Consider the following 21738-nt stretch of genomic DNA (forward strand, 5'->3'; position numbering starts at 1 on the left):
ATCGGTGAATAAGTGATTTAAGTGCGAGGAGTCTGTCTGGCTGTATAGAATTCAATTCCACCTAGATCTAGTGGAGAGGATCATGATGACTACGTACTAGACTGTATTTGCCGCTAATCCAGCCTCAAGTATTTGTGGCTTATCACGCGAGACGTAAGCTGACAATTACAGCAGTATAGCATCGAAGCATTACAAAGATACAATTGTCACCAGTACCACTTTGTGCAGGTAATTACCACCTTTTTAACTGCACCTAACTTGAAAACATCTTCACCAAAAATATAAAAACTTTTAAGGAGCCTTAATAGCTCGAATCTAACTGAGGATTTCAATGCTAATATAAGGTTAACTTTTCTTCCATCATTTAAATTTGTCTGAATTGTATGGTAGATAACTGTTTCAAGCTGAATCAACAAAATATTAAGATATAAATTAAATTCGTAAGTAATATAATATGTTAGTCGCCTGGACACGTGTAAGTTTACGGTATGTACATGGCGTATACCGACAACCCCACTGGATATAAACATACAGAATTTTTCCGCGCAATTCTTACAAAAATCACGTACAAAATTGTGTAGAAATACATACAAGATTTATATAATATTTGTTCAAGACGTATACAAAACTTGTACAAATCTTGTACATATCTTATACGCATTTTATACAGTTTATGAACAAATTTTGTACAAATATTGTATGAATTTTGTAATAATTAAGAATTTTTTCGATAAAATAATTAATAAATATTTTAATTATGAAAAGAATTTTCTTTGTAATGTGATATATACTAATCAATTTTGCTTTGGTGAACGAAACAAAATGATGAAAAAGTTTCATTAAGTTCTCCATTTACTGTTTTTAACTTGTTTAAATTTGTAGCTCTTTTTACTCTAATTATAACTAGTAAAATTAAAAAATGAAACAATTCAAATTGACTTACATCAACTGTGTTTATACGTACAATACGTTTAATATTTTCTTTCTTTTGATCGGCCTATTTATTTTATTTCTGTCAACTGCAATATTTTTAAAAACGCAATGCTAAGGGATTTTAAAATAATAATATTGACGTTCATTTGGATTCCGTCCGTTTAGATAAAAATAATCCATTAACACCAATACTTGCAACCCTATTGTATTATCTATTTCTGTTACATCCATATTAATAAGATCTGTGCGGCTAGTTACAACTTCTTTCTCTCTCTTTTCGATGACCACCATCTCTCTTTTTTTTGTGTCGACCACAAACTATGCTCTTTTTTTCAAAGCCCTGAAGAACTCTCTTATTTCTTTTCATACTTTTTTGTTTTAAGTTCCAACTGTTTCATTCCATTCCAACTTCAAGTCAATTAACGTGTTCTAATCTCTCATGCCCCCACTCTTTCGTCATTTCGCGCTCACGTTGCCATCACGTTCCCAACCAATCACGCTCCGAATAGAAAACTCATCAACATGGCTGCGCCCCAGAATTAGCTCCCTTTTAAGGTCGGAAAAAAAATATAAAAATAAAATAAAATAAAAATAATATAAGTCTATATTAAAATAAATTTGAAACATATTATCTCATTATCATTCACCAAAGCAAAATTGTTTAGTATATATTTTAGAACAATGAAAATTCATTTCATAATGAAAATATCTATTAATTATTTTATTGAGAAAATTCTTCCTGTTTACAAAACTCGTACAATGTTAATACAAGACATGTTTAAAATCTGTATAAAATGTGCATATAAGATATTTATAAAATTTGTACAAGTTTTATGCATATCTTGCACAAGTTTTATATGTTGTGTATGGATTACAAACGAATTTGGCTATATTAGCTTTGATTAAACATCTTTTTATTTTATACATTAAAGCATCAAGCATAAAATTATGTAGAAAGTTTTCTCAAAAAAATATACAATTTTATTATAACAAAAATTCAAATCAAATGCCGACATTCATGATCTTTCTCAAAAGACATGTGTTACAACCTTACTGTTTTGAAGGTTAATCCAGAATATAATAAATAAAATATACATAAATCACAATTAATGTGAAAATAGAATATCTTTCTCTGTGAAGTCGGTAAAAAAATGCAAGCTATGACAAGATATTCGGATGCACGTGGTTAATCGAACTGTAAGTGACTGCAACTACTTCTTCACAACCTGAATCAAGACTATATAAATATTTATGCTTATGTATGTTTATACAATTACCAAATAATGCTTCATTCTGAAAAAATGAAATGGTAATACTTTTTACTATATTAATGTAATTTTAATATGATTTTGAAAGGGTCTAACTAAATCTGGTAGTTAAATGTGCCTTTGATCTATTCGAAAATCTAAATAGGGATGCTATTGATTAAGTCATAGAACCTCCCCAAATGCTAAAATTTCTACAGAAAATAAATAATTAACAACCTATTAAAGAAATTTGGAATAAAATAAAGTCAATCGAAGGAAAAAACAAACAACCAATCACCTATTTGATGGAATCCGGACACATTATAAATGACCCAATAAAAATAGCAAACATCTTTGCCAACAAATTCGCAAATAACTCTAGTGATAACAACTACAATTTAGAATTTCGTGAATACAAAAAAACATAAGAACAGGACCTCAGAAGAAGGCTCAGCCAAACACAGCGAAATCGATAAACCAATAAAAATCTCAGAACTAAAAGAAGCACTAACAAAGAGTAAAAATACAAGCCCTGGACCAGACCGAATACCAAATATACTTCTCAAACAATTACCACAGGAAGCACTAGAAAGCATTGTTAAAGTATTTAACATAATCTGGGGAAAAAAAGTATTTCCGACTAAATGGCAACAGGCATATGTTGTGCGAGTCTTGAAACCAGGTAAAGATAAACTCAATAAAGATAGCTACAGATCAATTGCACTAACCTGCTGTCTATGCAAAATAATGGAAAAGATTATAAATAAAACACTTCCATGGTACCTAGAAAAAAACCAAATGATTTCCAACTTCTAAAGTGGATTCAGAGAAGGTCGTTCTACAACAGACTGCCTAGTAGCATTAGAATCAAATATATGCGAAGCCCTTAACAATAAACAACATCTAGTAGTTGTGGGTCTTGATATGAAAAAAAGCTTACGATCTTATCTGGAAACAAAAAGTGCTAGAAATCCTGGTTAAACTGAAACTCACTGGAAATATATATTACTTTATTAAAAATTTCCTAAATAGTAGATCCATTAGAGTCAAAATCAACAACAACTTATCCGATAATATATATATAGAAAATGGAGTACCACGAGGTGCAGTAATTAGTGTCACTATCTTCCTAATTATAATAAATAAACTAACTAAGTATATTCAACCACTGACTTCATGCACCGCCTTCGCTGATGATTGGACATTCTTCATTAAAGGCAAAAATATCAAAACCAGCCAAGCATTAATACAACAAACGTTAAATAACATTATTAAATTATCTAACGTAACAGGATTCAAAATCTCCCTTTTCCCAGGTTGTCCCTTTTTTCCATTATTACAAATTTTATCATTTAAGAAAACTATAAGGGAAGCAAGACAGTATGTTACGTTTTAACATTAGCATTAATCAAAGTATTATAATTTTGTTGAATTAATTTTAAAAAATTAATTAGGATTTATAAGCAAATAATGAAAAGTTTATACCTTTTCTTTCATCACCCATTTTAATTTCATTCATTGCATATGCAAAATAGCAACTTCTCTTATAGGAAAAATCTCTTACCTATATAAATAAAAGCAGGCCCGCAGACATATCCTGTCATATCTCTTAAGTCTTTCGATGATCGGCCCACTTAAGCTGGCACTCGCTTATAGCTCGCGCGCAATAATGCCGTAAGTTATGGAACTGCTTAACAAGACCATAACTATTTCTTTCGACAAAGCCATTCTTTACAAAATTAGATAGAAATAAGTTACAACATGAAGTTAAATTTATGACCAATTACAGAATATAAGATTCGGATTTTTATTGAATATACATACATTATTGTTAAAAATGATAAAGAGATGAAAATTAAAACGCATCGATCAATTTCTTTGTGATAAATGAAGAAAAAAACGGAAAATCAATGATATTATATATCTTAAGTCGTGTCATGACTGGAATTAAATTTGGTGGAGTAAAGGAAAGGAGTAACCATAAGTTGAGTTTGTTATAGTATAGAAATTATAATATTTTTAAGCAATAATGAAAAAATAAAATTTCATTCATAAGTTTTACAATGTTTACTTATTAAATTCATGAAGATGAATGAAAACAAGTATTTCACGATCTGGCTTTCATGCGAGGAGACATTCGTATGACAAATGTCCTAATTTCCATTGGCTTCATGATCACTCGTCTGATGAATCTCATATTGGTATTGTCTGATTGCTTTCCAGCGTTAGGAATTTCATTATTTTGAGCATTCCATTCTAATCGTACATTATTATCTATTTGTTGATTAGCTCCAAGCGTCATCTCAGTAGCGAATACATCAATGTCGGGGAAGAGTAGCTGTATCAATTTGCATTATAGTAGACACATAAGTAAATTATTTAGTAATAAATAAAATTTCACTATTTACTCACGTTGAAATCAACAGTAGTAGGAACGGAATACTTGGACGAATCAGTTGCTTCGAAAATGTGTTCGAGTCGAAGCAAAATATGTTGATCCTTCCACGGTTCAAGACTAAGTATTCTAATATTTTTCGGTAGTTTGCCAATAACGCTATCTCTGCTCTAAATTATTTCGTCATATTTAGTTTTAATAATATCAAAAACTGAACTATTCAATACCTACCTTCATGTTATAATGCTGTTTCCATTGCTCAAAAGAGTATGTTGTTGGTGATATGAATAGCCATGGACGTAAAGACAGCCTGATCGTTTCTTCTTTCTCCAGTAAGATGAGTTCATTATAATTCAATAAGCTACCAGCAATGAGAATATGCCGACCTCGAACTACCAACCCTTGACCGTAGGCGGTTTCGTTTAGCGCCTCGTCAACTCCAAAAGCGTCGTCGTGCAGAAGTCTTCGATGAATCTATCGACGAAACAAAATTTTATTACACATTCTACTATATTTTTCATCGTTAATTGATTAAACTAATTACCATTAGTTCAATGTCTCCCTCTTTCAAACTCGTTCCACCCTGAGCGCGATCATTAAGGACACTTAGGCGACGATTTTTTTGCTGATCCATAATACTAATTTTAGAATTGATTGGATAGTAATTACCAGAGATTGTTTCGTTAAGTTTCAGTTTCCAAGTCGATCTATAATTGAGTTTGCGTTTGAGCATCCCACGTCCGTTACTATCAGTATAGAACTCATCATTGTTCTTCAAGTTACTAGAATACTTTATGGTAACTTCCTTACCAATTTTATCTCTAAAAATCAATTAATATGGTATTGATTTTATGTATAACAAATAGCTGAAAAGTTTTTTATTTACTCGATAGGAATTGGCCCAACCAGCCACTCGAACTCTACGTGTTCCTCGTCGTTGTATAATCGGACAACCTGGCTCGTCCATTTATTAATTACTTGATGAATCTCTTGAACTAATGGTCCTATGACAGTAAGTAAGTCACAAATGAGACGTTAACAAATTGTTTTTTTTTCAACTTCTCCAACCATCGGTACCTTTGAAAACTGAGACAGAGTTTCCTGTGAAGGGCATGGCTTTAGCGTGATCATGTCTTGGTCTAAAAATATAGGCACCCGAGGATCGATTAATCGGCACACGATTGTTACCTTCAATACCTTCGTAGTATTGAAAGGACTGTTCGTATTTGATGTCGGTCGGCGTTTCGACCGACACTCTACCATGTTGATTGACAAAAATCTTATATTGCTATAAAAAAATATTACTGTATTTTATTTCAGATTTGATGAATAATTATTGTACATACCTGTCTATTGATGAATTGTTCATTGTATTGATTGAATTCGACCTCACTGGATCTGCTAAATTTCATACTCACATAAAAAGACTGATAACCAAGAGCAGAAATATTGTGCGCTTGAAAAACTAATTCATGCGTAGCTGGGCTTAATCTTCCAGGAATCTTTTGAACTTGTTCCGGTATTGGTAAAATTTGATTCAAGAGTATTTTTCCTGTGAATTACATCAGAAAGTTATCATTATAACTATATTATATGCTAGAATATTGTAATTTATTTTCAAGAAACCATTAAAATCTTTGACGCTATATTGCAATTGTTGAACTGGCACACGAACGTATGTATTAAGCGGTTGACTTGTCGGATTATATACTGTCACGACGAATTTCGAATTAGCACTCGTATATTCGCACGAGCTGATGTTGAATAAGAGACATGAATGAAGTACTAGTTTGTTATTGTTAGTATTATTCTTGCTCATCAGTTTGCTACAATTATTAATCAGAACATTTATTGTTGCATGAATGTTAAAAAATTAATAGATTACTACCGTAAGGCATCAGAAGCTAGTCGTTCTCCGTTTTTCACGCTGTGATGTAAAAGTCGAGCGTAATCTTCAGCTACATGTTGCTTTTCCGTACCGGACACAGCGTCGTGGTGCTGCATCACACCCATGGCTTCACGAAATAGTTGTAACTCGTAACTGTCGACTGTTTTGCTTAGAGACGACAATTGTTTAACCACCTGCATTATTAGTTTAGAACAATGAATATAATCCTTTTGTAAATCTCAAACATTACAAGATTGCTGCTCACCTGCAAAAAGTTGTTTCCCATCCTCTCGAAGAACTTAAGAGCGGGCCTGGATGTGAAGTAGCCCGTCCAAAAAGAGTGAAAATCGCTGGCATATGGAAAGAAATCGTCGTTTTTTCGTCGGCCAAGTCAAGTTTTGCTCATTTACAGCTTTCAAGTAGCATGATGGTGTTGAATAGAAAGCTTTATATTGTTTACCATTTAGTTTGTTTATTCCACTGTGAATTATTAAATTGAGTTAAACAATTTTATGCTTAGTTAGTTAGTTCAGTAAACTTACAGTACCTAATCAATTTATCTAAATTAGTAAAATACATTTCCGCATTCAAGTAATTAAAATCACCGCCCATTGTTATTATTATATTATTCGTTTGGTATGCTATTGCTTGCTTGTCAGCGAACTCCAAAAATGCTTTAACCTGTTACGAAATACAGAATTACACGATCAATGTTACTTCTGACAACTGCCACCATTTCATGCTGTACCTTTTTATCGATGTTAAAGTCTGGACTCTCGGTATCATCTATCATCGGCTCGTCACGGCACAGAATATCGAAACAAAATCCTGGAGGTGCTGAGTAATGATTGTATAATACCGTCGTAAATAAATTTCCGCGCTGACCTAAAATCAGGGTATTATAATCAAGAGCAACAGGCAATTTTATTATATCAGCTTGTTTTCTCTTTACCCAAACTCGGATTTGCTTCCCAGATAAATTCCATGGTTTTATTTTGGAGTCGCTGCTCTTTATCTTGGTAATCGATACGGTTCAATAACATGCCGTCAAAACCAAGCTGAGCGAAAATCGATGCTTGTTCGCGGGAATGGCCAAACGGATCAATCTGCCAACCGATCTTGGGACGAGCGCATTCACCAAAAGTGTCGTTGAGGCGTCTGCACAATTAATTGCAATATTATTTCTACAGGTACAGCAATATTATAGATTAACAATGAACAGCATAAGAACCTGAAACCCCATGTGTATTGGTCGATTAAGGACTGGTAATGAGTAGCAGCCTCATCGTTCATACTCCAACCTCCGCCAATGATCTCGAGACGGCCCTCGTTTATCAGATTTCTCATGGCTTGTTTCCTTTCGTCATCTTGACGCTGCCACCATTTCCACAAAAATGCGGTTTCTACTTGAATAAATCTAAACGATATGACTTGTTAAAAATGTATTTATTAATTAGTACTAATATTTTCAAATAACTGATCTATTAATTATTAAGCTGTAACCACCACTTACCTTCGGTTAGAATCTTTTAAAAGCGAATCGACAACGCTATCAATGATGTACTGCACGCCAGCCACTTGAATGTTCATGCGACCTTGTGAAATAATTGATTGTTTATTATTTTCTTTAATAAATTTGTAATTTTTCACGAGCATTTGAAATATTACCACCAAAATAATATTGGTCGACCGTTTTCAGCCAGCCAACATCATCGTGCGAGTGGGACACAAAATGGATGTTTAATTTGTCGGTATCACTTTTCGTACAGGTCTATAATCATAAATATACCATCACGCATACTTGTTGTTATTTACAAAATACTACACTATGACAAAATAATTCAGATGATTATCCTCATTTTATTATTGTTTAACATTCTAACGTATATCCGATATTTGATAATTCTATTCTTATAAATGATTTTAAATATCGCACAAATAATTAAGGTGTTCTATAAATGTGTAATATTAATTTATATGAGAACCGAAAAATCAGCTGTCGCGCTCATGAACGAAATGATGGAAATATTGGTCAGAAATAGAAAGCATCTATTTAAGTAACAATGTTAGTCTTCACTGGACAGTTGAATCATTAACGCAACGCTGATTTCTTAAAAAATATAAATACTCACTTCGTAGCCGCATCGAAATTGAAGTTCCTCATCTTTGTATAAATTGATAGCCCAGCAAAGTTTGATAACGAGTAGTAAAGTAAATTTAAGCTTCATTTCAAAGCAGTAGCATGTAAGAGACTAAAAGCCACTTCAGTTCTGCGTGTATTTGTATATATATACGCTTGGGCATTCCAGGCACGCATACATTATCGATAAGACATAAGAGTGCTGCGATAGTGGACAACGCAGAGAAGAATTCACGCTTATTCATCCACCAGCTCAGATTATTATGAACCTTCAAGTACGCATACGTATATATATATGACTATATAGCTATCCTTTTTTCATAAGTGCATCGATCAATTTTCAATTCAACTTTTGATTCATTTGTCATTTGGAAGCTTTAATAACTGTAACATCGTATATAAATTACATAATTAGTTTAAAAAATAATTTATAGAAGGATTTAATAATAATAATAACAGTAATCTTCGTGAAACAGTAATATTTGGTTAATTGGTTTATTTTATAAATATAAATAAAAATAGTCAGATTTAGAAATAAAAACCACACACACACATGCACACACACACACACCCATACACACGTACGCACACGCACGCACGCGCACACACACACAAGCTATTTCATGTGTAGATGCGTTTTTTTAAAGGTTTACAAAAGATTTTTATAAGAAGGTATTAAAATCATGAGAATATAAATTGTATCATGATAATTTTATTATGAAAATATAATAAATAAAATGTAAAAATATATCTTATCTTACAACATATGTCAATTTAATAATCTATAGAAACGATATAAAGTGACTTATTTGAGTGAATTATCAGATTATTTAACGATGCAAAACAAAATTTGATTTATAATATCAAAGTATTTTTATTCAACTATCTATAATTTACTTTATTTCGCTATTTCTAATTACTTTTTATCGTTTAAACGACTGCAATGAAATATCCACATACACAGATTAACATAGCACATAAAACTTCTATTTACAACACAAGCTGTACAATTTGATAATAAATTTTATGAAAATGTATAGAGCAAACCGTTCCAAATATTATAAATACGATAACATTTCCAGTAGTATTTATTAATTTCGAAAGTGCAAATAATCAATGTTTTTTTAAAATTGACAATTTTATCGAAATTTTTTTAAATCATAAAAGTCTAAGTATTCAATTATTGCTTGCATGGCAATATGATTTGAGTCAAAACGGCCTATAATTCCACTAATTATCGAAGCAGCTTTCTTTCTTAATTTATTCGTCATTACAGCCTTATCATAACGATATCTTAATAAATTACAATAGTATGAACTTGAATTAAACGTGTTGCGTCTAAATTTTTCAACAACTTCTGGTCTACGTACATATTGAAAGATTTTTTCTTCTTGTCTTTCAGCTAAAAAATCGAATAATGTCTTGTTTTCAAAAATCACATCCTCTTTCATTCTTGCTAATTGTCGCGTACACGATTTATAAAAGTCTCTAAGTCTCTTTACTGAGTCGATCTGTTGTTGAATGATTTCATTGATGGGTGTACCGAATTCATCTAATATTGCAAGATGTGCTAAAATAGGTTCGGCCAAATTATAATTTTTCAATTCAATACACATTTGAATGACCGTTTCATTACTTTCAGATATGATTTGCGCATCGGCATGATGCTGCATGAGAAGATTGACGCACCATACACGACGCGATGTCTTTCCTTTTTTATGAATTGCGTGAAATAAAGGTGAATAGCCATTGTTATCTAATGCATTGACATCTGCCTTCTTGTCTAGCAAAAATTCCAAAACGTACGATGCCTCTTGCCTTGCCGCGACGTGCAATGCAGTTTCCCCGTTAATATCACTAGCGTTTATATCAAAATTTATGTACCGCAACGGTTTCAGAGCTTTTCTGTTGTTGTTAAAAGACAAGTAGTGTAAAGCTGTTCTACCACAGTGGTCTCGTACCTTGAAATTAACCTTAAACTTTTTAATAAACAGATTTATCGTTTCTTCGGTACCATTAGCGAATATTGGGTAGAGTTTAAGTCTCCGGGGGTCTTCTTTGTCTGGACTCGTCCAGTTTATGTCTTCGGGAATTATATTATACATGATTACTAAGTTTTGTACCTTCCTGTGAATAATGTGATACGTGAACGGTACTTGGTCAACGGCGTTCACTGCATTCACATCAGCTTTATACTGCAATAGCATCGAAACGTTTTTCACATCATTTAATTTTGCAGCTATGTGCAAGGCAGTGTTACCAGTCTCGGAATTTTTCACATTAACATTAAAACCACGATCGAGTATTACTTTCGTTAAATTTGAATTACCTAAATACATAATTCGATCTAAAACACAGTTAGAGCTCAATAAAATATCTGCTAGCTCTTCATTAGAGAGACAAATTTTTTTTGTTTTAACAAGAAACATCTTCATGATCCTTAATGTTTCGGAACTATTATAAGATTTTAAAGCCATTTGCAATGCATTTTGGCCGGTACTGTCATGAATTTTATGAATGTCGGCGTTAGCGTCGAGCAACAATTCTACGTTTTTAACTTGAGTTCTCGCCACAGCCAACATTAATGGAGTTGAGCCATCGTCCTTTTGGGCGTCTATTTGACATCCAGAATTTATTAAGTAGTCAACTGCAACTGGACTGCCAGAATAAGCAGCTTCGTGAAGAAGAGTCGATCCTGTATCATCAATTACACTGCCAAAGATAACCCCTTTTAATTTCTTCTTTAAGTAAGCTTTATCTTCACTTTTTAAGGCCATGATTAATGCTGAATGAATTAACTTTTTGCCATTAATGAAACAGTACTGTAATCGGAAAAAATATTGGTATTGGTAGATTGATATTGCATGGAATGTATTTAATCCAAAAAGTTAACATATTTACAAAGTTATCAATTCAAAAAATTCGAGAAAATTGACAATACAAAAACATTGGTTGTGCGTACATTCGAGGTTAATTAAAACTACTGAAAATGTTATCCTGTTTCAAAAGTTTAACGGATTTTAAATGATGAATAAATGATAGATTTATATTTCAGTTAAATTGAAAGAAATGTACATCACACATTAATTATCGTAAATTATGAATTTAACTAATGCTTCCAAACTAATTTATGAATGAATTTTTATTAAATTCTAGAGGATCCTTAAATTGATTTTGAGATATAAACGAAATTTTCTTGGACAATAAATAAACGGACGAATATCAGGCAATGCTTGAAATAATCACTAGACATTTAGTATTGCATATACAAAATAATATATCTAAATAAACCATCTCCGCGTGGCTAAATGCAATAATCATTTGATACTTTAAAAGTAAAGAAATTCTCAAAACATTAAAATTAATTTAGATTTTTGTTATTTGAAAATTTATTTTTATAAATATAAAAAAAAATAACAATATTACTGAAATTCATTAAAATATTGTAAAAAATATATATAATTTATTGTATACTCACTAAATCCATGGTATATTAAAAAACTGATTTTGGATAAATTAAATATTATTAGTCTATATTTTCTCAACACGAGTCTACGTTCTGCATCATTTCTACAGTTTCTGTAACAGACAATGCAGATCACTTTTAAACGAACATTTTTCTCTGTCTAAATTCGATACGATTTCTTATATAAAAATTATGAAATGAAATACTAACAATTGCTTTGTAAATTTTTCAAATAACTATAATGAAGGAGTTTTGAATTATATATCTGCATACATAATCTGGATATTTCTAAATTACACTGAATAATTTAATTTTGAATTTTTTAATTGATATTAAACTTATATAATATATTGATATAATAAACTTTTCCAAAATTTTCCAAAATACCGTAGCGTACGGAAAGTTATTGCTATTGATATTATTAGTAATTTTATAGAGCCAACTATAGTTTTTACTATATCTGAATTAAATGATATAAATATTATCTATAATGTTCGGATTATTGATATCGTCACGAATAAACCCTTGTAAGAATCGCTCGAATCCATTTTCCGTTTTTTCTAACGATTCCTACGTTCTTACACCTGCATGTGCACTTCCACGAGAATAATTCGGCAAAATGCGCACCAGGGTAAATTTGGCACGAGTTGGATGTATTTTAGTTCAGACAGTAGTCGCATGCGCACATACAGTCCCTTTCTCATTTTGAATTAATAAAGTAAATACGCTGTTAATTATCGCCTAAACGTATGTATTTCACAAATCCAACCCTATCGTTCATGATCGTGCAACAATAAGAAAGAAACCTCTACCCGTTATAATATTCAGCGGTCATTGATTGTGTCTTTTCAATTGTGCAAAATAAAATTTACTTACATTTAATTATGCAATGTTCAGTTCAGATATTAATGTAACCTAAAAAATAGTTCATTATCTAGAACTATGATAAATTTCTTGAAGTGCACATGTTTACTTTAAGAAAGTAAAAAATTATCTATGTGGTGTAAATAAACTGTATCCATTATTCCAATAATGATATTTAATAGTAATATTTACAAACGTGGTGGACATAAAAAATCACTGCACGCAAACCAAACAATCGAAACTCAACGCCAAGCCTCGCTTGACATTATCATCAGTACTATAGTATCACGAAACACTATGCCTTAAATATGCGCGCGCAGCAACAGCAGCTGGTGGTGCATGGCGCAAGTTTTGAAAGTATGTGTAGTTCTTAATCATTCAGATGGATTGAGACCAGTACATATTGTTTATATATTATTTATAATTTAAACTTAAGAAATACAATTTTTCGGACTATCTAGGATTTGTTAAACAAAACCAACGTAATATTTCCGTTTATTGAACATTAATAAGCTTCCTATCGTCTTTCGCAGGTACAATGTACTTCTCTGTTAATTTATTAACGCTTCATACTAATGTCAATTGATTAATATTTTTAGAATAATGAATAATAAAAAATATAGTTATTACGAGTTAGGAATTGGTATGTATACGTATTATGCAGATAAACAGAATACTTAAGGGAACCAGTCGGTGTTAAATAGTGAATATATAAAGTTTTGTTTCTTGGCCTATAAAAATCGTCTTAACAAAGGTATCACAAAAATTTTTTTATCTTAAAGGACTCGATACGAGCTTTTTATTTTCTTGCTCATGAGTACCGAAATCTTATTTAGTGACCCAAGAATGTTCCCTTAATCGTAACATCTTATTTGTTGAAAAAAATGACTTTACTATGCCTTTCTGAACATTAGAATCAACGGTAATTATTTTGAGAATTCTCGTTGTCTTTATACGGATCTATACTACGGAACGAGTGAAGCCAATTTTCAAAAAAATTATTTTTTCATATTTATCAAACCGTTTTTCTAAAATTATAAATTGATTTTTTTAATAAAATTCGAAAAACCGGTCGAAATACAAGAAAAAATACTTTTTTTGAAAATCGGCTCCATTTATTACATAATACAGGTCGTAACAAGTCCTTCTAAAATAATTTTCATTCACTCTAACATTCAGATAGGCGTGGTAAAGTAATTTTTTTCATAAATTAATATGTTACAATCGAAGGAACTTTCTAGGGCTGTAAATAAGATTTTCAGTAATCTAACCATAACTCTGTTGAGTTTGATTCTATTTCTATATTCCCTCATATTAACAGATTAATATTTCACTAACAACGCGCTATTAGTACAAAATAAGTGTCATTTTTTTAGTAGATCGTGTGGATCGTCTTCGTATGATAATTTTATAATTTGAATCAACTACAATCGAACGACTAATAGTTTGTGAAAAGATTTGATGATTGAGAAAATAAGACTCCACGTTTAATTTCTTCAGTGGTATTATTTGTATCACATGTACAGGCCGAAAATATTTTGTCGTTTAAAATAACATAGCTATTTTCGGTAACTGAATCGTATAATCGCTGCCTACAACAATTTGTTCTCCCTATAAAAATTTGTTCAAATATTTTCAGGTTGACTATATTTTCCGACAAAGAACTTGGCACTAGGTAACTTTTCTTTTTCTTTTCACGTGTAACTTTGGTAGGTTCATTTTTCATTTTCAAAATAAATTTGACTTTTTGACAATTTTTCAGTCGCAATTAAATATCGCACGCGCATAAATTGCAATCATGTTGATCGAACGCTCATTTCAACTGCTCTTATACGTATATGTTTCAAACCGGTTTTCCGATGTCAATGTTGCCCACCTGGTCTTTTATTAATGTACATTTTTATATCAAAACTAATCCGGTTATTGCAACAATATCGTCTTGTCTATTAAACAGGTTCCATATATACCATTATAAATAGTTTCAATTGCGTATATAATTATGAAGTTATTCTATGTCGTAATACTAAGTGGACGGGAGAAAAAAAATTATCGTAATTACCATTTTTTCCTCTATGGCCAATTCAATAATTAACTTACGAGATAATGATAATAACTTAGCTTCTACATTAACGCTTGTAACAAGTGGTCAAAGTCGACTTGGAGTTTATTACTTCTACGATATTTCCATTCAAAATATCGATTTAGCAACACGCAAAATGTCATCAACTATACGTTTTCCCATCACAATTATTTTTCAATTGCTAATTTGTATTACCAGTGCATACGAGGGACCAATAGCAGGTGGTAAATCTATTCAAGATTGCATTTATGGTGATAAATCGAAATTACCATACGCAGATACAACACCAGTATGATATTATTAGTCAAAAATATATCCGCCATAAAGTTATAATAGCAATCACATTATTCCAGAATGACGTGATTATAAAAGAAGGTTATACCGCTGAAAATCATGTAGTCTTAACGGATGATGGGTATTTGCTTACTCTCAATCGCATCCCAGGGCCACCAAATGCACCGCCGGTACTTTTGCATCATGGATTTTCTGCGACTGCTCTTGACTGGGTAGTTGCTGGCAAACATAAGTCTCTAGGTCTGCAGTGTTGAAATATTTTTAATTAATCAAACAAATGGAATATTAATTTTTATTATAAGTATTATAAGACCAAGGATTTTTTAGCATTCCTTTTAGCAAATAAAGGCTACGACGTTTGGATGGCGAATGCCAGAGGTGGCTTATATTCGAGCTGTCATGTGAAGTACACAACTTCTGATCACGGTTTTTGGAATTTTAGGTACAACTAATTTGATTTAATCCACAGTATCTACTATAACTAATGTCATATGCAGTTTTAACGAAATCGGGCTTTACGACATTCCCGCTGAAATATCGTACATCTTGAAACACCAGAATAGTAGTCTGTTTTATATTGGTCATTCTATGGGAACAACTGCTTTTTACGTTATGGCCACGGAAAGACCCGATATAACTTCAAAAATCACCTTGATGTTTAGTTTTGCTCCCATAGCTTTCCTCAATCACATTGCATTGCCGCTTCGCATCACCGCGTTTTTATCTACCTCAACGATTGTAAGTGAAATGTTACAAAGAACCCATACATGTTTGATTGTATAGTTAATCTGAGAAAAAATAATGGATGAAATATTTTTTAGACTTTCGTTGATCGGTTCAGTAGTGGAGAATTATACTCTCCAGGTATTATCAAATATTTTTCTAACGAATTCTGCAGTTCCACGTTACTTTCTTCTCATATTTGTTTGTTTTTCATGTTCACATATAATGGTTATGACTTTTCACAATTTAATTATGTAAGTTACAGATATTGTAATTGTATTAACTAACTGTCATACTCAGGTGTTAGTAATCATTTTTAGACGTTGTTCCCGCTAATATTTAGTCACCACTTAACACCATCAGCTAATAAAATAAAGAATCATTACCTGCAAATACTAACTTCCCGAAGGTTTCAAAAGTATGATTATGGATTTGAAAAAAATTTGGAAGTTTATCATAGCCCCGAACCGCCAGAATATGATTTACGAAAAGTGAGAGTACCAATTGGTCTATTCTGGTCAGAGAATGATTTAATATCGACCGCAGAGGTAAAATATATCCGCTTATCATGTACCTAAAATCAGTAGAAATTTAGTCAGAATGTGAATAAACATTCTTTCTAGGATGTCAGACATATACATGATCTTTTGCCGTTAACTATTTTGTACCATAAAGTTCAATATCCAAATTTCAATCACTTAGATTATTTATTTGCAATCAACGCTCCAGAAGTAGTGTACTCAGTGCTTTTCGATAAGATGGACATATATCGTTGAATGTTTCTTCAATATTTAGTTATTATATTAAGTGAATAAAAAAGTATTATATAGATAATTTATATATTTTATTAACCAAATATTTAAATATTAAATATTCATCATCAAAAAATTGTTTTTCGAAAAATATAGAAATAAGCAAAGAATTGTCTGCATCAAGCCGTCATATTAGATGTTGCCATCTTAAATTTCATAAATATATTGACTACACTTTAGATTTACAAATATATTGACTAACAAAATCTTTAGGTCAACACATAATCTACTTAGATTGTCTGATGACTGATACATTTAATCAGATGACTATACTTCCGAAATGACGTAGGTATTTCACTCATCTATCAATGAGTTTTATATCGGTGAAATGTAAAAATAAATATTATCACCAAAGAAATGCAGATCAGTTACATTTTATATATAGTACTCCTACTTTAATGCCCGTTATAATGTTCACGGATTATGATATTAATAATTCGAAAATAAGTTAGAGTTTTCAATAGGATTATAGAAATAAAACTTTCACCAATTTCGGATAAGGCATGTTCCGAGACCAGGACTATTCAAATTCTTCACTAAGATAATTATGTTATTTACGTCCTTTATTTTTAATATTGATGTTACTCTTATAAGTTTTACAGTTTTGTAGTAATTATTAAAATTACTATTTTATTTGTTTCATTTTATTAAAGACCATGATATTATAATGTTACGTTAAACAGATAAATAAAATTTAACGAATTCAACATTTTGAGAAAAAAAAGTGAATTTATTGATTTTATAATCAATCAAAACAGATCTTACAGACTACAGTTTTATAGATAAGTCATCAAGTCTCGAACATTTGATTACCTTTAACCAATAATAGGATGAAGTTTGAGCATGCAAGAGTAACGTACTCCACAATTTAATGAACCGTTTAATGACCTTAAACGACAATAAAAATTATGATTTTGAAAGAACAATACAGTCGAATGTCTTGAAATATTTAACATACGCGATAAGAAATTTCAATTTCTGTTATTATGTCACATAAGTTTTATTCATCCATGATTTCCAATAACATTCAGATGTTTAACGCCTGATGAAATGAATAGATCCTTGTACTATCGTTTCTCGTTATTTACTTTCAGCTAAATTTCCAACAAATTTAATCCTGATTTCATAATGTGTGCTAATAATTTCGATAAAATTGTACAAAACAAGTACAATAAAGTATTTCTTTTGAAAGGAATAGATTATACAATAATATTTGTAGGTAATAAAATAAACGCACCATAGTTAAAATTATTTATGTAATGAATTTGGAGAATGATAATTTAAGTATAATAGAAAATATTCATATAAGGTAGATTCATATGCAATGATTGAAAGTTTGAGAAGACTGCTTACACTATCGATTGTACCAGCAAAGCCACTGCATTGGCAATAATTCGTACGCATAGATGTGTAGGGAAGTAGGTGTGGAGGGATCGAAGCATAGCAGTTGTCGGAGCACAGCGAGGTATAGATTCTGCTGCAAGCGCTAGAACATGACGTCAACAAGTTGTTTGAGACTGAAAGAGAAGGAGCGCCTCTCGCACTCGCGCCGAAAGAGAGAGAGAAAGAGAGAATCCGCATTCCGCAATAGCATTGAGTGAGCTGCGAACAAACAGTTGCTACAGTACAGCAGATCTTCTGCCTTTCACCAGCCTTGGGCCGTTTGCAGTTCTACAACGATGACTGGGTTGACGTATTGTTAGAGCGACGTTCGCCGACCAGCTGCTGCTGATTCGACTTCACTCCTGCTCATCTCCGCGGAATGAAGTACATTCTCGTGAGCCTGTCGCGGACATTATGAACACGCGGCGTGCCTTCATTGTGTTCGCGTTCGTCGTATCGCTGTGCGTGTGCGCGCTACTTTTTCTGAACCCGGCCACTGTCTCGTCCATTGCCGCCTACGCGTTCATTCGTCGCGGCAACATCAAAACTATCCTCTACTGGAATCAGTTCTCCGGCGACTACAGTTTCTATCTCGGCGAGGGCTATGTTGCTCAAAATTGTCCTCGCTTCAACAACTGCTTTGCCACTCACAGTCGATTCATCCAAAGCGTCGACAGCTTCGACGCGATCGTCTTCCACCACGGTATCCACGACGAGCTGACCTACCGGGATCTGCCCACAAGCCGCAGACCCGAGCAGAAGTACGTGTTTGTTGCTTTGAAAAGTCCAGCGAATCAGTATATCAGCAATCGTTTCAATAACTTGTTCAACGCGACGATGACCTACCAATTGAACAGCGATATCATCTGGACTTACGCGGATATGATTGATCTTGCCGAGGAACAAATGGTGGCGGTACCATCCAGAACTGAATTCAAGTGGAAAACGATTGATAGCGGCTACGAGGAGAAGGACATTGTCGAGGAACTAGAAGAAGAGCAATTGATTAGAAAGATCATAGCCAAGAGAAAACTGGCGGTTTGGTATCGTAATAACTGCGAGACGCCGAGCAATCGTGAAAATTACGTGGCTGAACTCGAGAAGTATGCGCCTATCGACAAATACGGCAAGTGCTCCGACGATTCGACCAACTGTCTCAAGGACGCCGACTGCTTCAAAACTCACGTCGAGCCCAATTATTTCTTCTACTTAGCTTTCGAAGACTCTCTTTGCGACGACTACGTTACCGAAACGCTTTACAATGCTCTCAAGTGAGTCTTTATGCGGTTATCTGGTTGTTGCATTTTTTTACCTACGTGTCATTTCACTGATCTCATTGCACTAAACGAATATCAAAGTCTACTTTGTCAATTATTATCGATTGATGTATCCATTGATACTATACTGAAATGTTTGCCAATAAATATCTATGTTTATATTCTATTACAGATATAACGTGGTTCCTGTAGTTTACGGTGGTGCTAATTATAACCGTTTCGCCCCACCAAAATCTTACGTTAACGCGTTGGACTTCAACACACCAAATGACTTAGCCGAGTATCTAGCTTACTTATCCCATAATGTGTCTGAATACAAAAAGTACTTTGATTGGAAAAAGCAGTATCGTGTGGCTAGCTCGCGCCAACGTATTATCTGTGATTTATGCGAAATGCTTAATACTGACTATCAAAAACGCTCTTATGACATATCTGATTGGTATGGGATGAAGAGATGCCCTCTGCAGCATCAATTGACTAAGCAGATATCTTCTGGAGGCTCAAATTATGCAACGAAAAAAACTTTATACTTACAACGTTGACACGAAGAATCGCGTCGGTACTTGATTTTAGACGTTGTATATTGTACAGTGTTAATACTGGCACGACTTTGTGAGTGTCGACTCGATGTTTATATTCGATAAAATACCTTGTGTTAATAAGTATTTCAAGTATTTTTATATTAATAATGTGTTTACGTACAAAGAAATTATTATTATTCAAATCACATCTCTCTTATTCATCGCTGACAACTTCATACTTACTGGAGAACTTATTTGCATCGTGCATAATTTTGATAGTTTGAACGAATAAATTTCTTTTTTCGGAATTGACTTGATTCTTTGTGATTTCTACTGTAACGGAGTACAGCCGTTTCCGCTTTTAAAGGGGGATTCGCGAGGCGCGAACGCTCCTACGACTAAATGACGCGCCGAGTAATAATGCGTCAATCGCCCGTGTGGAATTTGGGATGAGGAGTAACACTGGTGAAAGATGACTACGATAGCAATTTAACATAAAGTAATTTTACTCGAAAAAAATAAATCAAACGAGAACACTATATGTGACAAAATGCAACAACTCCGCGCTCATGAGGGCGAATCGGTGGCAGGGCTACCACCCGATTCCCCAATTTACCCTTAATCTTAACACAACAACAAAATCGTACAAATAAATCGGCGATCGCGACCGACTGTATAGCTGGCAGGTTTCTCACGCTACCCGCTGTATGCTGCCGCCCAAAACATGCGAGAGAGAGAAAATCATGGCACCGACCTCGTCCATGGCCTTCTGGATCTGTCGCTGTTGTCGTTGGTGTAACGACTGATGTCATCATTGTCCTTGCTGTTGTTGTTGTGTTACTTTCCTTGTTGTCGTAATTTTCTGTGTGGCTGTTGATGTTACTCTTGTCGCTATTGCTGTTGTTGCTGCCTCGCTCCTCGCTGCTTATCGCTCACCAATGTTATCGCTAACGGCAATGGACGCTTACGTGCCCACCCGCATCACCTCGCCGGAACTCCCACGCACATCGGTGCCGGGCGTTGAGAATTTTCCTTCAAAGTATTCTTTACCTCTGAGTGCATTTGAAAATATTTGTGAATTGTTTAACATTTTTCTCAATTCAGCGGTTTTTACCTAACTCAATTTTCGAAATTGATAAATTACTACACTCGAATGATAGCTCAGAGTTCAACACTGTGTGTCCAACATGTCAGGGACTGTGAAAATACTGAACGCAGTGTTTCTCGCGACATTTGTGAAAAAGACATAACTGTTACTAGAAATAATAACTCTTTCATAATTTTTAATGTTAAAGAAAAAGTAACACACTTGTTAGAACCAAACGACGAATACTATGCCGCATTAGTAAAAGATCAAAAATGCGCCGAAAAAAATTTAGAAGATATACATGATGGTTTAAAGTATAAAGAATTCATTTCTTTATTAAGTGAGAGTGTAAAGATTCGTATCTTACCATGACATTTAACGTTGATGGGGCGCCCATTTGGATAAGTACAATTCGTTCAATATGGCCCATTCAGGTTCTATTAAATGAATTACCTCCGTATGTAAGATTTAGTAATACTGTAATAGCTGCTTTGTAATGCGGGTAAAGTAAGCCCAATATGAATGTTTTTATTAAAATTTTTGTAAAAGATATTAATGTTCAAAACAAGGAACTTGCAAAATTACTGATAGTTTAAGAAAAATAAGAATTTATCTAATATGTTGCTGT

General features: G+C 33.0%; 5 protein-coding genes across 7 annotated transcripts in view; 3 read left to right on the plus strand and 2 right to left on the minus strand.

Moving 5' to 3' along the window:
- The first annotated feature begins 35 nt into the window (after positions 1-35).
- The window catches only part of LOC131674795 (neprilysin-2-like), a 37873-nt gene continuing 16170 nt past the window's right edge, over positions 36-21738 (plus strand). Inside the window, exon 1 of the mRNA XM_058953620.1 lies at positions 36-228. The gene's annotated coding sequence lies outside the window, so the exon portion shown is untranslated. The remainder of the gene's footprint in view (positions 229-21738) is intronic.
- Positions 4088-8817, minus strand: LOC131674794 (lysosomal alpha-mannosidase-like). Its single transcript, XM_058953615.1, is given in 18 exon segments — positions 4088-4518; positions 4593-4745; positions 4807-5049; positions 5120-5396; positions 5462-5579; positions 5653-5863; positions 5922-6127; positions 6202-6401; positions 6464-6657; positions 6729-6842; positions 6844-6943; positions 7002-7144; positions 7212-7348; positions 7416-7621; positions 7695-7880; positions 7977-8058; positions 8132-8234; positions 8596-8817. Coding segments are annotated over 18 exon segments (3000 nt in total). The 5' UTR covers positions 8692-8817; the 3' UTR covers positions 4088-4287.
- Positions 9752-13148, minus strand: LOC131674799 (putative ankyrin repeat protein RF_0381; the record flags this gene model as incomplete). The annotated part of the gene is made up of 3 exons (XM_058953625.1): positions 12946-13148; positions 12082-12204; positions 9752-11425 (listed from the first exon to the last, which is right to left on the minus strand). Coding segments are annotated over exons 2-3 (1683 nt in total), but the record flags the coding sequence as incomplete, so codon positions are not given.
- Positions 15091-16849, plus strand: LOC131674796 (lipase 3-like). 3 transcript variants are annotated; one of them, XM_058953622.1, is made up of 8 exons: positions 15091-15234; positions 15292-15302; positions 15367-15547; positions 15635-15749; positions 15805-16045; positions 16129-16284; positions 16351-16578; positions 16654-16849. In XM_058953622.1, the coding sequence occupies exons 1-8, from the start codon at positions 15150-15152 to the stop codon at positions 16804-16806; spliced, it is 1170 nt and encodes a 389-aa protein (XP_058809605.1). In that variant the 5' UTR covers positions 15091-15149; the 3' UTR covers positions 16807-16849. The 3 variants fall into 3 exon arrangements, with proteins under 3 accessions (XP_058809605.1, XP_058809604.1, XP_058809606.1); XM_058953621.1 differs by having other exon boundaries at positions 15091-15302; XM_058953623.1 differs by having other exon boundaries at positions 15091-15302; positions 16129-16171; positions 16394-16578.
- LOC131674798 (alpha-(1,3)-fucosyltransferase C-like) lies at positions 18323-20320 on the plus strand. The gene is made up of 2 exons (XM_058953624.1): positions 18323-19496; positions 19675-20320. Exons 1-2 carry the CDS (start codon positions 18640-18642, stop codon positions 20042-20044), a joined length of 1227 nt encoding a protein of 408 aa, XP_058809607.1. The 5' UTR covers positions 18323-18639; the 3' UTR covers positions 20045-20320.

Source organism: Phymastichus coffea, unplaced genomic scaffold (assembly GCF_024137745.1).
Source record: "Phymastichus coffea isolate CEN01 unplaced genomic scaffold, Cenicafe_Pcof_1.1 PCOF00305, whole genome shotgun sequence".
Classification (NCBI taxonomy): domain Eukaryota; kingdom Metazoa; phylum Arthropoda; class Insecta; order Hymenoptera; family Eulophidae; genus Phymastichus; species Phymastichus coffea.